General features: G+C 41.9%; 2 protein-coding genes across 2 annotated transcripts in view; both read left to right on the top strand.

The window, feature by feature from the left end:
- Positions 1-9,111, top strand: part of LOC133448507 (potassium voltage-gated channel subfamily B member 1-like) — a 40,479-nt gene extending 31,368 nt beyond the window's left edge. Inside the window, exon 3 of the mRNA XM_061727100.1 lies at positions 1,999-9,111. Coding sequence (XP_061583084.1) covers positions 1,999-3,828 — 1,830 coding nt within the window. The 3' untranslated portion in view covers positions 3,829-9,111. The remainder of the gene's footprint in view (positions 1-1,998) is intronic.
- A 4,882-nt stretch (positions 9,112-13,993) lies between these two features.
- Positions 13,994-17,601, top strand: rdh20 (retinol dehydrogenase 20). The gene is made up of 5 exons (XM_061728499.1): positions 13,994-14,518; positions 16,736-16,834; positions 16,911-17,056; positions 17,150-17,281; positions 17,363-17,601. The coding sequence occupies exons 1-5, from the start codon at positions 14,069-14,071 to the stop codon at positions 17,469-17,471; spliced, it is 936 nt and encodes a 311-aa protein (XP_061584483.1). The 5' UTR covers positions 13,994-14,068; the 3' UTR covers positions 17,472-17,601.
- The last annotated feature ends 96 nt before the right edge of the window (positions 17,602-17,697 follow it).

The following is a 17,697-nucleotide window of genomic DNA, read 5'->3' as shown; positions in this document are numbered from 1 at the left end:
TCCATGTCATATATTTCTTTCACAATTGTAATCCACTCCTCTTTCAATGGGGGCTCTTTTAATAGCCATCTCCTCGTAATAGCTTTTTTACTGGCTACCAACATTATTTTAATCAAGTATTTATCAGTAACATTGATTGTGGGGGAGATATTACCAAGATAAATTGTATGGGTCATATTTTCATCCATCATTCTGTGCTGTTTTAAATTTAGACCAGGTGGTGGACTATTCCTGGAAAGGCTCTGATACATTAACAATTGTTTGTCCCTTATTTTATTTGCAAATGTGAACTACGTCTCTTCTGAAGTTGGCCTGCTTTTAATCTAGTTTCCCCAAGGCCTGTCTTAGCTTCCTCACAGCTGTATTTCTTTTACTGCTTGTCTCTTCAAAGGCCAATGTAGGTGTACAAACATGCACTTGTCAACGCCAATTAAAGCTTATGGAGGCTGAGTGGTGCCAGGAAATAATCCCACTCTTCGGTCGCTTAGAACACAGCCTCCGTAGTGACCTTGTGTTGGATTTTACACTGACTGTGGGACAGGAATAATAGGTGTGGCACAGCCACACAACCACAACTGTGGGCAGCCTCTCTAATCCTCAGCACTATGACCAGGCCCTGTTGTACTCAGCAGATTATATCATTAGCAGGTCGTTAAATGCTCCAGAGGTCTTCCTCAGTCTTTGAGCCAGGTTCACTGGCAGTGCATGGTGTGCTTTGTGAAAAACAGTTGTGGGTTTCTCGTAGCTCTGTGGGCTTGGAGGGATTATAACTGACAGTAAAGACAGAAAGAAGGAAAGATAGGAGCTAGTGAAGAACGTGTTCAGGATCATTCAAGAAGCTTAAAGAAAAAGAATCTGCTGCCCCAGAGATCACATTACCCTTTTTCCTCCTGAAAATCAGATAATTAAATGGGTTGCAACTTCTTATAACATGTAAGGTGTATTTTCAGCATTTCTGAAATTCTATTTAAGTTACTGATGGAGCTGCAACATTTTGTCACTTTGAAATGGATTTTCACAAAAAGGCTTGACCTTCTTCTGACACTGTTAAAGCATTATTTCACTTTGTGGGACGTCATGACTTTCATAATATTTCATAGACCTGGAACAGCACTAACATTTTCCACAATGCCTGTGTAATGTATACTGTAGTTTTTAGACTCAATGATAGACTCGGTCATCTCATCCCCATTTCTGTTCCCACTCATGAACACACCACAAGGGGAAAACAACTCTTAAAGGGAAAGAAAAGGAAACTAAAATGTACAAGTTTTAGTGTAACCTGCAAAGGTCCAAAAATTTGGAATGAGCTTGGTAGTGCTATAAAAGAGTCTGGATCTCTCTCAAATTAAAAAAAAAGGATTAAAACAAAAATTATTATTAAATTATGTTTCTTGTTAAATTTTTTATGTACTAATACCTGATGTATTATTTTTATAAGAATATATTTGTATCTAGGAGATTTTTTTTTTTTTTTTTTTTCTTATTTAGGTTATAGGGATATAAGGTTATTATACTGTATGTATATGTATTATATGTGTAATTTATAGTCGTTCTGCTGTGTGTGACTGGGCCCCTATTCATAAGCTACAGTAGCTTCTGGGGAGTCCCATTTTACAAACCTCCATTATTATCTGTACTTGTGTTTTTTAATTATTTGTAAATAAACTCAATTCAATTCAACGTAAACCACCCGGAACATGGACATTCATGTTCTCCTTATCTGACAATTATTTAGCTTCATCTGTGGTCCACAATATTGAAAGACAGCAAATTTTAGCTTTTTGTGTCAGTATAATTGTGACTAATTAGCTTTCGAACAAATCAAAGTTCTGAAGTGTAACTTTAGCTTCTAAAGAAAGTAGGTGTGCCCTCACACAAACACATAAGATCATGGTTAATTATCCAATATAGTAACTACACTGCAGAGAAGTATAAGATGGGTATAGAGCGCTACCACCCCTGATGATGTTCTTTATTTTTCATCTTGTCTTCTAGATCCTGGCCATTATCTCCATCCTCTTCATTGTGTTGTCCACCATTGCCTTGTCTCTGAACACGCTTCCAGAGCTGCAGGACACAGATGAGTTTGGTCAAGCCTCCGACAACCCACAACTGGCGCATGTGGAAGCCGTGTGCATCGCCTGGTTTACAATGGAGTACCTGCTCCGCTTTCTTTCCTCCCCTGACAAATGGAAATTTTTCAAGGGTCCTCTAAACGTCATTGACCTGCTGGCCATCCTGCCCTACTATGTCACCATCTTCCTGACAGAATCCAACAAGAGCGTGCTGCAATTCCAGAATGTCCGCAGGGTGGTGCAGATTTTCCGGATCATGAGGATATTGCGTATTCTGAAGCTGGCCCGTCACTCCACCGGCCTTCAGTCGCTGGGGTTCACCCTTAGGAGGAGTTACAATGAGCTCGGCCTGCTTATCCTCTTCCTCGCCATGGGCATCATGATATTCTCCAGTCTAGTGTTCTTTGCTGAGAAGGATGAAGAGGACACCAAGTTTAAAAGCATCCCAGCTTCCTTCTGGTGGGCTACCATTACCATGACCACAGTCGGCTATGGAGATATTTACCCCAAAACTCTGTTGGGAAAGATAGTTGGGGGGTTGTGCTGCATTGCAGGAGTACTGGTGATTGCCTTGCCTATTCCCATTATTGTGAATAACTTTTCTGAGTTCTATAAAGAGCAGAAGAGGCAGGAAAAGGCCATCAAACGACGCGAGGCCCTGGAGAGGGCTAAGAGAAATGGTAGCATTGTTTCTATGAACATTAAAGATGCTTTTGGCCACAACTTGGAGCTCATGGATGTAATGGTGGATAAAACTGATGAAAGGAAGGAGAGGATTCGTGATAATCATGTATCTCCGCAGAGAGGGACCCCAAGACATAGGTCACCGATCAACCCCAGCAGCCCTGCAAAGACCCTTGACCCGAACTACCAGGAGCAGGCTAAGCCCTTCGGCAGCCCTCAGCATCTCAGTGCACAGAAACTGGAGGAGATGTACAACAAAATGACCAATGCCCAGGACCAAGCCAACACTAACACCAAGGAAAAGGGGCAGCAGGCCAAACCAATCAGACGGAGATCTGAATTTGAGATGGGAAGTATCCCTGCCGAAGCTGCCGAAGCTGCTGAAGCTGCCTCAAGCACGGTGGAGGTGGTGACGGACATGAAGAGTATGTCCAGCGCTGACAGCTTCATCAGCTGTGCCACTGATTTCCCTGACAGTTCCCGCTTTTCTCACAGCACCGGCAGCACCATGGTGGGGAAGGTCAGCACCAATCCCCGCCTGGAGTCCACACCGGAAAATGAACAAGAGGGTTCACAAGGCACCACTAGACGCCCGGCAGGAGAAGATACAAAGCTCAGTTCATATTCTGACAGTCCCAAGGACCCACACTTAAAAATCCCACTCAGGAGTCAGTCGGCGAAAGTCAGAGATGCTGAGGAGCCGGGGACAGGTGTCCTCTCAGACAGCTCGTCGGTGCAGAGCCCTGAAGCCTCAGTCTACACCACTGCCAGCAGCAGGACCCCCAGCAAGAGCCCCGACAATTTACACCCTGGCCTCTTCACATTCCATGATGCATCAATCAATAAGTTCATTGATGCTGACACAGATGAGGAAGAGCACCTGCATGATGGCGCCATCGCAACCCAAAGACTCCTGGAGAAAACTAGCTTTCAGCAGGGTCTCAACCACATGGAGGGCCTCCAACGGAAGCTGGGGAACAGCATGTTGCCGTTGGAGGGGCAGGAAAACCACGTATCTCAGGAACTTCAGCCATTCCAGGGAGAAAATAGTCCCTCCAACTCCTAAAGTTACTATGAGGAGATAGGGAAACAGAAGAGCTGAGCAAATAACAAGCACAATGAACTTCCCACAAAATATGAAAGACACTGTGAACATTTGGAGGACTATTTGAGGAAATAATACACAATGCTTCTACAGTGAACACGAAACAGTTTTGGATGATGGGAAGCATCTCTGCTCTTAAAGTTTTTCCAACAAATGACTTCCGATTAAATCAATGAAGCAGTGAGCTACCAACATGGAATTAAAGGAATGCCGTTTGAAAATTTGTACAATTTATATATTTGTTTTAGCCCAGACTATGATCTAACTATCACACTCTAATTGTAGAAGCATGGTATGTTTTTTTTTATAAGCAACAACCTACTTTTATGACATCTCTGGATATCACTTTAGAGCCACTGCAGTAAAGACTGTCAGATTAGTAGCATTCCACAAATGGCATTGAAACAAGGCACATTCAGGGCAGATATTTCAAATTTTGCAGTATGAAACATAATCCTGCATTTTTTTTAATTCCCTACAGTGTATATTTATATACAGTGTATACTACAAAGGCAAAGAAGGGTTGATATTATGTTTGCTTTAACTTCCTCCTTCAAAACTGGCCTTAGTTCATTTTGTCTCCCATGTTTTATGTTTGAAAGAGGAAGAGAGAGAAAGCCTGAGGCCGACAGACCAGCACGTACGTGTGAGTGTCTGTGCAATTATATCCTTTAACGTGTAGTCTATTTGTTGTTATGCAGCATTTGTGGTCTTTTTTAGTGTGACCTTTAGCAGAATCAAGTGTTTCAGTCTGTTTCAGTTCAAGAGTTTGGTTTCTGTGGTACGTTGACATTTTTACTGCACAGAATGCAGACAGACGACACACAGAGAAACTGTGTTGTTTCATACATCATTATACCATTTGTTCCCACCGGGGCCAACTGCTGGCAACAAAGACTACATCAAAGAGATCATTATTTCCATCGTCAACACAGATGGAAAATGTGGTTTGTTAGTGTACTTCTCTTGTTTGTTTCTAAGTGTTTGAGATTAACGTTATCAGATTTCATTTTCAAGCAAAATCTACTGCAGTTTAATTTTTTTTTTTAACAAAGTCAACGACAAACAAACAAACTTTGCATTACTTGACAGTGCTCTCGAGTTTCACTACACCTGTAAAGGCAGCAGTGAAAATCACGTGGATTTCTGCCTGCAGATCTTCCAGTTGTGTAAAAGTGTGAATATTGTACATCTATAATTACAAAAGTAGAACCTGCTACAAAAATCCATATAAATTGTACAATATAAATGTACAATAAGAAAATACTATATATTTTTAAGCTGTTTTCTAAAAGAAGGATCACTTAGACAAATACTTTATGCTAACCTCATAGATTTGCATTTCAGTCGACTTTATGTGCTGCATTACTTTGAAGGAGCTTCATTTCTTGTATTCTCTGGTAGATACTGTATATGTAGTGTTTGATACCTGTAAACACCTGTCCCTCTGTATTATGTGCAATGTGAAAAACCAAAGAATTATGTTATTTGTCAACTAATACAGATTCTAATATGTTTTCATGTTTTATCTCAAAATGTTTTAGCATCCTTTCCTAAACAGCAGAATCTGGCCTATTCCAGAGAGCCATACTTGCTCACTTGAGACTAACATGTACAGTCGTGTGATAAAAAAGAGGGCGCTTGTGGTTTCAATGTATCGAAACATAATAAAAAGAAAATAAAATACAAAATCTGGTTCTTAGCAGGTCTCAAAATTTGTTCACGTGACATATTAAACCAAGTTGTTAAGCTGAGCCAAAATGCAGACGTGTAGGAACAGCGTACCCGCTATGATTGAGCAGCTTGTGGAACAATCTTTAACAGCAATAACTGAAAGAAACCATTTTCTGAATGACATTATCGCTCTCATACATTGTTTCTAATGATATTTACCTCATTCTATTTTTTTTTTCTTTACAAAGATACTTGATTTCGTTACACTTTGCAATATTTGTTTCATGCAGAGCTATATCAAGTCCTGCTATGTCACTTCATCTGGGCGGAGGCTGGACTATGGGCCATTGCAACACCTTGGTCTTTTTCTTTTTTGGACATCGAGTCATAGATTTGTTTCTGGGCTTGGGGTCATTTTCATGTTGTCTAACCCAATTCTGGCTATACTTTAACCTTCAAACATTTGGCCTCAATGTTTCTGACATATTTTTATGTGTTCTGGACTTCATGGATTCAACAAGGTGTCCAGGTCCTGCGGTTACAAAAGAGTCCTAATCATCACCCTGCCCACCACTGTGATGATTACCTGGTACGACGGATTTGTATTGATATGATGTGTTTTCACCAAATGTCGCACTTTGGATAATAGCCAAATATATTCACTTTAGACTCACCTGTCCGAAGAACATTTTTCCAGATGTTTTGTGTTTTATTCAAATGCAACATATTCTTTTTTTGAGATAAGAGACTCTCCTGGCAATCCATCCAACAAAGCCATATATCTGGACCAGCATTTATGTGGGCTCCATGTGGACTAAAAGTGGGTATTTTGGGCACAGCATGGGCTTGAAATGGGCAAATGCCATGTGTCACATATTGTTTTAGTATTATGAACCAAAATGGGAAGCTTATATGGGCCAAATATTTGGAGCCCATGTGGGATACATCCATCCATCCATCCATCCATCCATCCATCCATCCATCCATCCATCCATCCATCCATCCATCCATCCATCTATCCATCTATCCATCTATCTTTTCTTCTTTTGCATAATGTTAGTACATACCTGAATTCTTCAGCACAGCATTTTCTGAAACATCTGCTTTAAAGAGGTGGTCACACCGGCTGATGAGCATCACATTTTATTTGCATCACATGAGTTACTTGATGTCCACAGAAGCTGAAATGGTTTACTATGTTTTTTCAAATACTTCTTTTGCATTTTGGCTTAGTTGTAAAATAAAAGATAATTATCCTATGGTGTAATACAGAAAGTGTTTGCCTCATTCTTGGACCTAGTAAACACCTCGTGAATCCTGTCCTATGTTCTGGATACATTAAGCCACATATTGAAAATAGCTTGGAGGATCTATAGACAAAAAAAAGACGAAGAAAACGAAGAAGCCGACAAATGAAAAACAACAAACCGATACATCACATAAACATGTGTTTCAAAAGCTAATCTAATTAATTACAGTCTGTGGTTCTTGGTGATTTACTTCCAAAATCTCCTCCAAACATATGACACCAAAAAGTTGTGTACAGTTTGCCACTCGTGCACAGAAACAACAGGAAAGTACAATGCTATTGATTTCAAACTCCCAGTCTGATCATCTGCTGCTCTCATACTCCCTTTTATTAACTTATAAGTCATTAACTTTACAACATATCATGCCAGCATGTAAGGCAATATTTTAATTTAAGTTCAATTTAAGGCTTAATTTCCCATAGATGGCCATTTGCATTAATTTGGCATAATATGCTAAATCATTCTGTGCCTTTGCTTTTAACACATGCCTATCTTGCACGCTGAATCTGCCCTGAGTCCAAATGACAATTAAACAAACTGTTCAGATGACAAACACAAGTGAACTGGGTCTTCATGTTGCAGCCCTTTTTATTTAATAATATCATTCTTTTACACTTCAAATGAAACAAACATTTACATGAAAAAGTCCCTGTCCACGGAAACAAACAAGTGTAGACTCGCGCTCAGCAGAGTGAATGATCACAGTTTCCATGGTGATGGTTGAGATGGCTGGATGGCTCACATTTAATGCATGCAGGTCCTTAAAGACCTTTCATTCATTCATCTGTTCATCTCATTTGTTCTCTGCTTACTTGTGTCCACATTGTGGTGAAGCTGCTGAAATGATGTCAAAGGAAAACTGGATAAGTAGGCCTCTCAGTAAAACTACTTCATTGTTCTATTTCACTTTGTCGTTCTCAATAAAAAATGTGTTTTTTTTAACACAAAAAAAACAGATAGAGCACTGCCACTGCAGTGAAGTGCGCCAGGACTTCAGCCACCTACTTCTTGAGGGAATGAGTGTGAAATGTGAATGGGATAGAAACAAGTGAAGTGTGACAAGGAGCGCTTTGCATCAGAACCGTCAGCTCGATTAGAATTGACGTCCTGGATGATGTCTGCAGCACTCTGCTCCTCAACCTCACGTCCAAATTCTGCTAAAATAAAACCCACAGGGCACGCAAAGATATTTTGGTCATTCAAAACATATTTTTTCTTTTTTTCTCGTTTGTTTTGTTTGTTTTTAATCTTTTCTTGTGGTCAGGTGCCACTGCGTTGGTATGTATTTCTGAATGACCGATCTATGGTTTCTTTTTCTCGCTCTCTCTCCTTTTTTTCCCCTTTTTGGCTGACAGTGACATTGCAAAGATGAGTTGAGGAATCCTCTGAGGATGTGTCCAGTTATCTGATTCTATAAATATAATGCTGGACATGTGAAGGGTAACCTCCAAGAAAGGTTCTGTTGCAGCGATGTCTTTGGTCAGATGTATAATCCAGCTCTGAGGAAGAATCTTTTGAACAAAGTAATATGTCATAAAAGGCGAGCAAAGGAAGCTTTGCAAGTTTTGCAGCCAGGCTCTTGATGCTGCACGGCAAAGGAATAAAAATGTCAAACTGATAAATGGTCATATGACTTTTTATGCTGAAGGTGATAGAAGCGTTAGAAAAGACTAGACAGATAGAAAAAGGGAGGTTATGAAACACAGTGAAGAATGAGGTTTCATTAGCATTTATCACACAACGTTCAGCAAAAGATAAATCTTTGGAAAAAGGGCCCTCCGACTTTCTTCTAAAGAAGCCATCGTCTATTTAAACATATACAACTCTTTTCTGTGGTGGATGAATGTCAACATTGTCCTTATTGCTTTTTATACAATTCCTTTTTATTCTCTGAGATGCACTTTATTTAATTTTTAGAATGAGTCCCCCTACTGTTGTGGTGATTCAAATGTCAGCAAACAACGTCACTTATCTGTTTAAAGTCAATTTCCAAAAGCACCTGTTTGAAAATCTTCAAGTAACCACTTTCTTCAAGTCCAATGTTTCACACAGTACACTCAAGCCAAATATATACTGATATGGTAGTATTCTGAATCTGTCTTCAGGGAAATAGTCACTCTGTTCAACTCCTTATTGTGTCTGGAGAGATGTTTGTTTTGTAAAGTTTCTTATTTTGTACAGGTAAAATTTGTAGCATATAATGTTTGTGGTTTCTTGTTTTTCAAAGCATGTAGCGCTATGAAATTTTGACACACAGAACCTGTAATTATAATTATTTACTGACAGATGCTTAATAAAAGATGATAATCCAGTGCGTAAATCTCATTGTGTTAAATACATGTGTTATGTCCATAGGACTTTACATCACTGCGGGAAAGTCATTCATGACAAAAAGCCTGTGAGGGTTTACAAACACAGATTGTGGTTTGTGGAGGAAGCCTGTAGTTTATACAACAGCGCCACCTTGTGTTATGTTCATAACTCAACAATGTGGCTGGATGGACTGGCTTTCCAAAGTACCAGTAGTGAATCTAGGATGGGATTGTGAATCAAAAACATGTTTTTTGTTTGTTTTTATTGATTTATTTATCTATTTATTGTTGTCTGCAACAGCCTAAGACAAAGGAGGTGTTGCAGGATACCAGGATACCAGAGATGCACTGAACGTGAGAACCCCAGGACCAATGTGATCTGTCTCAGTGTTGATGCTGATATCACGATCATCCAAAGAACCCAGTGAGATAAAGTTTGGGGAGACAGACAAGACTGATTACCTGTTGACACTGGTGGAGTGAAGACTGGGCCACTAACATTAATGAGAGTAAGATTAAAGCATGCAAGTTTAACAGAGTTCTTCCACAGACATAATAATAATAATAATCTTTTCTTTTTTCAAAATTGTTTAAATTCCCTCGAAAAAAGATTTAGTTGATTTAGACTTACTGTAGTTGTTAGGATGAAACATCAATTTATAGAGGATAACATTAAAATCTTCACAACTTTACACTTCTCCTGTCCAAAACATAAACCGTCTTCGTCCCTAAAGAACCTCTGCAGCATCAATTTAAACTAAATTTCAAAACTTCTAAATTTCGTAATATAAAGTGTTTTCACTTTTTATTAGAAGTGTCTATTCTAAAGGGATTTTCTTAATCTCTGTGTTTATCAAAACTGCGCACATATATTAGGGATTTGTGCATACATGCTAAGATGTTTATCATCTATAAAAGACCCACAATAGGATAATCCGCATCACATAATTGTTCAGGACTCACTTTGTGAAAGCAGCTAAAATCCTGGTGTTTTCGCTGGTTTTCAAATCAGCAAGTCGCTCTGAATGAAGTTCAAGTACAAGTGGGGTTCATGATGGCAGTTTTATTCAGTGAGCCAGCCTGTGTTAAGTCAAAAGATTGGAATGATATTGATATGTTTCTTGTAAAGAAAATACATGGAATTGTGGATCCGCTAACTCATTTATGTAATTTATCATTCAAAACAGGAACATTTCCAGAAAAAATTAAAGTGGCTAAAGTACACCTTTTCACCAACTGTATCCTTGCTTTCTCAGTTCTCAAAAATAATTGAAAAACTTTTTGTTACAAGACTGGATAAATTCATTGAAAAAAACAATACATTAATGGACAATCAGTATGGGTTTAGATCAGACAGATCAACTTCCATGGCATTAATTGAGTTGGTAGAGGAAATAAACTGTATAGAGGATAAGAAATATGCTATGGGAGAGGAGCGGGAGAGGAAGCCAGGAATCGCCATCTGAACCTCCGGGCCTTCCAGGTTCGGCCAACCACTGAGACCGGTCGGGAGGTCGCCCTCGGCGTCGGGGCGACCGCCGAGAGGGCCGCTCTCGGGACTGGGCCCAGGGTGGCCTCGGGCCAGACGGCATCCGCGGCCTGGCCGGGGAGCGCCCAGGACGCCCCTCTCCCCGACGCAGCACTGCTCCAGCAGCTGGTCCGCCTCCGGAGCCGCGTCCAGGAGCGACGTCTCCGCCTCGGCGACCTCCGTCTCCGCCTCGGCGACCTCCGTCTCCGCCTCGGCGACCTCCGTCTCTGCGACCTCCGTCTCTGCGACCTCCGTCTCCGCGACCTCCGTCTCGGCGACCTCCGCCTCGACGACCTCCGCCTCCGCCTCGGCGACCTCCGCCTCCGCCTCGGCGACCTCTGCCTCGGCGACCTCCGTCTCCGCGACCTCCGTCTCCGCGACCTCGGCGACCTCTGCCTCGGCGACCTCCACCTCCAGGACTGCTGTGACGAACCTCAGGCGTGGCGCCGGGGTGGGTCGCGCTGCGGGTCCCGCAGTCGCTTAGCGGCCTGCAGCCTCCGCCTCACGGCCTGTCGGCTGCTGCACCACCAGCGCCTCCAGCGCTGCCGCAGCGAATCTCCGGCGTGGCGCCGGGGTAGGTCGCGCTGCGGGTCCCGTCACCGCCGGGGCCGCCTCAGGAGCCGTCGCTTGGCGGCCTGCAGCCTCTGCCTCACGGTCTGCCGGCTGCTGCGCCACCAGCGCTGCAATCTGCTGCTCCCCCTGGCCCTGGAGCAGGGCTGCCAGGTCCACCAGCACCTGTGCCAGCGCCTCCAGGGTCCGCTCCCCGCATTCCTCCTCCATCCTGTCGGGCCCCACGTTGGGCGCCGGTGTAGCAAGGGCTAGTGCTACGGGGGTCACCCGACAGGACAGAGGACACAGGGTTTAGTGCAGGAACTCTTTTATTTAGGCTGCGTCCCAATTGACCCCCTCGCCCTCGTTTTCTTCCCTACCCCTAAATTTTGCGCGTTCCCGTGAAGGTAGTGGTGTCCCAATTCCTCTTTTCACCTAGGGGGAGTGGGCATATTGAGGGCGAGGGGCTGAGGATAGCTCCTTCAAATCGAGGGTTTTCAGATGCTGACTTTGCGAGCGAGGGGGTAGGAAAATTTCCCAGAATGCTTTTCGTCGTCATTTGCGGACTGAATCCAAAAAAAAAACATGGCGGACATTTCTTAGTGAATAAATCAATATTTTGAGTTAGTTTCTGCATAAAAATGCATTTTGATTACATTTCTAGCGACAAATGTATATTTGACTTTCATAATATTCACTCAGTGAATGTACATAATCCCTTTTTTGTCCGTTGTTCGCCAAGAATCGCGCCGGAGTAAAGGCTGTTAGGTTACGCCGTAGGCTACGTAACCTACGCCGTAGGCTCTGCGTCGATTTGATTGCCGACCGAGGGCAAACAGGCAGAATCGTCTCAGACTGTGACCTAGGGAGCAAGCATTTTTTTGTGAGAAATAGAGAGAAAAAATCCTGTGACTCGTCAGATTTGTTTTGGATGTTTCTGATATAATAGTTTTCAGAAACCACAAAGTAATCCAGCTGTTATCTGGGTAATTTACACACTTTCAGATAAAGTTGCCAAAGATCACGCCAGAATAAAAGGGATTTATGGTTCTGCGTTACACCAACGCAGAGCCTACGGCGTAGGTTACGTAAACTAAAAATATGTTACGAAATTAAAACAGCTTTTGGCTCTCTGCTTCCTGATCAGGGTAGGGATGAAAACGAGGGGGAGTAGGAGAAATGGGACAGGCACCTGGGCCAAGTGCCCTAGATTTCAAGTGCCCTAAAATCTCCCCCTTCTTTTTTAGGGGGTAGGGAAGAAAAGAAGGGCGAGTGGAGAAAAGAAGGGCGAGTGAAGGGGAATTGGGATTGGGCCTTACTCTTCTTTCACCCAAGACACACGTGCCGTCACCTTCAGCAGCTTCCTCCCAGCAGACCTCTTGCCGGTATGCAGCTGCTCTTTATGAAGCCAGGCAGGGTGGAGAGGCTGATTGGGCACAGGTGTGCCCAATCAGCTGAGTGGCTGCTCCTCCACCCTGCCACAAGCTACATTAAAAACAGGCGTCAATTTTAGCAGATGGGTCATCATAAGTCAAAGAGTCTGAATATTACCTGTGGTGTCCCACAGGGGTCAGTCTTAGGCCCGAAGCTATTTATTTTGTATATCAATGATATTTGTAGAGTTTCAAATGTACTTAAGTTTGTTGTCTTTGCGGATGAATCTTTTGTTCTGGAGAAGACTTGCCGCAGCTCTTGGAAGTGGTCACGAAAGAAATGTATAAATTAAAATGTTGGTTTGATAAAAATAAGTTATCATTGAATTTGAACAAAACTAAATTTATGTTATTAGGTAATCGTAAAATGAATGACGATGTTCAAATAGAAATGAAAAATGTTGTATTAGAAAGAGTTTATGAAAACAAATTTTTGGGTGTCTTAATAGACCACAAGTTATGCTGGAAGGCCCACATGAAGTGTTCTAAGATGGCAGAGTATTGGAGTGCTGAGTAAATGTAGACACATACCCATTAACCACTCATATTAGGGAAATGTCGCCGACATGTGCGCGCCAGTATGAGTGTTGTTTGCAGTGGGCCGCAGATTTGGAATAGGATTGATGATGGCCTCAAGGTGTTGCCTTCTATCTCCAAGTTTAAAAGACAACTAAAAAATGATCTTTTACTAACCTATATACTGTATAATATAAAATGCTTCTTCATGGACTGCTGGGATGTATATGTGTGACTGTATGTGTATGTAATGTTAAGTATGTATGTTAAGTGGGGTTTTTTTTTGTGTACTTTGTATGCAGTTATCCATCACCATCTCTTTACGGATGGTAACCTTATACCTTATAACCTTATATGAACTATGGGCCCCCGCCTATAAGCTTAGCTTCCTTGGGGGACCCATTCACTCTACCCACTTAATTTGATTGTATTATAATAACTATTATTATGGTATTGTGAATAAATTCAAACTTCAAACAAACTTCAAACATCTTGAATCAAACAACACTACACAATCTGCACTCATATTACCATATCTGATCTATTGTGTTGAAATGGGGTAATACCTACAAGAGCACCTTACAAAGGATATGCACATTGCAAAAAAGAGCAGTAAGGATAATAAATCATGTGTGATGTGCCGGCTTTGGTTCTGACTCCGGAGAATCGGTCCATGTCAGGCTCTAATCCCCACAGTTTGTGAAGCAGTTATCATAAAACGCCCGTCGCCAGCCTCCTAATCCGGTGCACAAAGGTTATATAAAGTGGGCATCCGAACCCACGTCACGCAGAGAAACAATTACTCAACAAAGCCGGGTGGGCTCATCTGCGTGCGGGCTCTTGAACGAGTCCATCCGTCCTCTGACTCTGAGAGCCATCATGACGGTCATACTGGACCTGCTGCTGATGCTCGTAGACCTCACCTACTCCATCCTGCGGGCCGTCGTGCAGACTTTCCTCCAGCCGAGGCTGAAGAGCGTGGACGGGGAGCTGTGTCTGATCACGGGCGCCGGGGGCGCGCTGGGTCGCCTCTTCGCCCTGGAGTTCGCCAGAGAAAAAGCGCGGCTGGTTTTGTGGGACTGCAACACGGAGGCCAACGAGCAGACGGCCGAGTTGGCCCGGGAGCTGGGCGCAGAGGTGCGCACGTACACCGTGGACCTGTCCCGGCGCCTCGGCATCTATGAGGCGGCGGGGAGGGTGAGAGCCGAGGTCGGGGACGTCTCCATCCTGGTCAACAACGCCGGCGTGGTGGCCGGACGGAGACTGCTGGACTGTCCCGATGAGCTCCTGGAGAGGACTCTGCTGGTCAACTGCCATGCGCTGTTCTGGGTGAGACTTTACGCACGCATCTTTTACGCACACACACCTGTGAGTACCCGCTCCACGTCGCAGCTCTGTCCTCGGCAGACACAGATGTGGCACAGCCAGACATGGATTATGTAACAGCCATTCACCACTCATGACACGGCCCGGTGACTGAGGATCAGAGAGCAGCAGGTCTGCATCAGATCGTACACAATGTTCTTACGGCAAAACGCCCAGCCAATCATAGAGACACCTGTAGAAACACTTTCATTGAAGTATTGTTGTAGCACCCTATAATGTAATAATTTCCTGAAAATGTAATAACGCCTGAAAATGTAATAAAATTTGCACTTAACTCAATCGAAAATGTAATAAAATATCCTGGCTGATATTGTAATAACATTTTTACCGATAATGTAATACCTTATTACATTATTGGGAATTTATTACTTTTTCAGGTGGGTCTTTTTTTTTTTTTTTCAAAACTGATAATGTAATACTTGACAAATAATGTAATATATATGTTCATTTTCAGTCCAGAGTTCTACATTTTGTGTTTTAAGTATCTAAGAATGTTATATAGACTGGATTTGAAACACCAGAATGATTATTGGGTTAAATTGCAGACTTTGAGTACCATGTAATAAATTCCCAATAATGTAATAAGGTATTAGATTATTGGTAAAAATGTTATTACAATATCAGTCAGGATATTCTATTACATTATTGGTTAAGTTATTACATTAGTGGGTTTTATTACATTTTTGATTGCGTTAAGTGCAAATTTTATTACATTTTCAGGCGTTATTACATTTTCAGGAAATTATTACATTATAGGGTGCTACAATTGTTATTTATCAAACGGTAAGTATGCCTATACGCACCAATTTGGTTCACAGATAGAACTGAAGTTGCGGTGGTATTTAAGTTGATCTTTAAGAGAATGGCACCCCATGGCATGTGACTCTGCTTTTGACTCTTTAAGCCTCTACCTTAGGCTCATAATTTGAAAGTGTAAGCTTATTACCACCCAATTAATTATATCCTCAATATGCATGCAGTATTTCTGTGGGATTCCCGTTTACCCATTTCAGTCCTAGTGTAGTTAACACCGTTAATATGTATCTGTGCTGGGTCAAATCTAAAAATGACATCTCCAAATTAAAGATAATTAGTTTCTTTGCTGTTAACAAAATTATCTTTAAAAACAAACTTATAAGTATCACAGCTTATACATTTTGTGCATTTCTTGGATCTGGTCTGTCCACTGCTTGTACCAGTTGTTGAAGTAGTACAGTATGGGCAGTACTGGAGTTGAGGGGGGATGGCATCCCCCCTGAAATAAAAACGGCCAAAATCATCCCCCCTTTCCATCCCTTATGTCATTTCATCAATGAATGTGGTTTTACTGCTATTTCAACATTTAGAGTCATCACCAGAAAAATAACTTATTTGACCATTTTTACCTGTTTCAAGTACATTTTTACCTGAAATAAGTAGAAAAATCTGCCAATGGGACAAGATTTATCTTCTCATTACAAGCAATAAAATCTTGTTCCACATGCAGATTTTTCTACTTATTTTAAGTGAAAATCTACTTGAAACAGGTGAAAATTGATGTTTTTTCCAGTGATGAGTCTTGTTTTAAGTGTAATGAGATTTATTTTACTAAAATTAGACATTTTAACTAGAAATAAGACAAATATTCTTGTTTTTGCAGTGATCCATTTTACTTATCCTGTGAAGTAGTCATATTGATATGTTCAAAAAAACAGTTTATTGTTGTGTTTTGATGTATTTGATGTAAGCCCAGTGGATATTTCAAGCTTACAGAAGGCTGCATTTAACTGCTGCTATGTTATTCCTGCAGTATTTCTGCAGGTGTTTTGGTCACTGCTATTATTTGTAATATATTATATTATTTGTAATCAGCACAAATTATCTGTCCCCATATGATAAAATCCAACATCCCCCCTGATTTTTTTTTTTACAACCCGAGTACCGAGTATGGGTTGTGAGGCGTTTTGATTTAATATTCTATAAGCCATCCTTTTTCTGCCTTCAGTTCAGTTTTTTTTCTTTTTAACTTACTTTGGCATTCTTGTTTTCATAACTTGCTTGTAAGCCAACGACATATCCTCGAGGAAATCCCATTTAACTTGACGGGAAGTTGAAGACTACAAGTTTCTTTTAACAGTTTAGTTAAGTCATTTCGATATGGTTATTTATCCCCCCCAACAGATGACGAAGGCCTTCCTGCCCCAGATGAAGGCCACAAACCACGGCCACATCGTGACCATAGCGAGCGCGCTTGGACTGTTCACCACGTCATGTGTAGAGGTAAGCTGTGGACCTAAAACAACCACATTTAAACCACCATGTTTCCTGTTTTAACGACACCATCTTTCTTTTCCAGGACTACTGTGCCAGTAAATTTGGTGCTGTTGGGTTCCACGAGTCACTGGCACACGAGCTGCGAGCAGACAACCAGCATGGTGTCAAAACCACGCTCGTTTGCCCCTATATTGTAGACACGGGGATGTTCGCAGGCTGTGAAATCAGGTGAGGAACCATTGCTCAAATTTCAAGCAAGTTTGACAAGACCGGACTTAGGAAGGCTTTGTTTTTAACCTTAATTTTTCATACATCTACCAGAAAAGAGCTCAGGGGTCTAATTCCACCCCTGGACCCCCTTTATACCGTCCAGCAATCCATGAAAGCCATTCTAGGAGAACAAGAAATGATCTGCATTCCTCGCCTTATGTACATCCCCTTTCTTGCAAGAGTGTAAGTATTGATGAGGTTATTCATCGGCTATACGCTGTTATGAACAAGACTTTAAACTGATTTTGATTTCTCCGCCTGTAGACTGTTGCCTTGGGAGGCAAATGTTGTGACGTATCGCTTCATGGGCGGCGACAAGTGCATGCTGCCTTTCATCAAGAAGGCCGAGATGAAAACCTCCATGTCGTCCTAAGACTCGTCTGACAGCCCCATCACAAGCACTGAAAACCAGCGGCAGGGATTTTAGGATGCATGATACACCAAAGGAGAGCCCAGTACCTGTGTACCTCCCACTTCTCTGTATTTGTATAATAAAGAACAATTAAGCACAAATGTTGGAAATTTAAAAGTAGTCATAACTGAACATACAAGGATCTCTCAACAGGAGGAAATTCTGAGTAATTGGGGGGAAAAAAGGA

The sequence above is a fragment of the Cololabis saira genome, chromosome 8 (assembly GCF_033807715.1).
Source record: "Cololabis saira isolate AMF1-May2022 chromosome 8, fColSai1.1, whole genome shotgun sequence".
Classification (NCBI taxonomy): Eukaryota; Metazoa; Chordata; class Actinopteri; order Beloniformes; family Belonidae; genus Cololabis; species Cololabis saira.
This window is presented reverse-complemented; position numbering and strand designations above follow the sequence as displayed.

Coding starts and splice junctions, on each gene's coding strand:
- rdh20 (XM_061728499.1), top strand. CDS start 14,069: ATGACGGTCATACTGGACCTGCTGCTGATGCTCGTAGACCTCACCTAC. Junction 14,519..16,735: donor ACTGCCATGCGCTGTTCTGG/GTGAGACTTTAC, acceptor CCCCCCCAACAG/ATGACGAAGGCCTTCCTGCC. Junction 17,057..17,149: donor TTCGCAGGCTGTGAAATCAG/GTGAGGAACCAT, acceptor TACATCTACCAG/AAAAGAGCTCAGGGGTCTAA.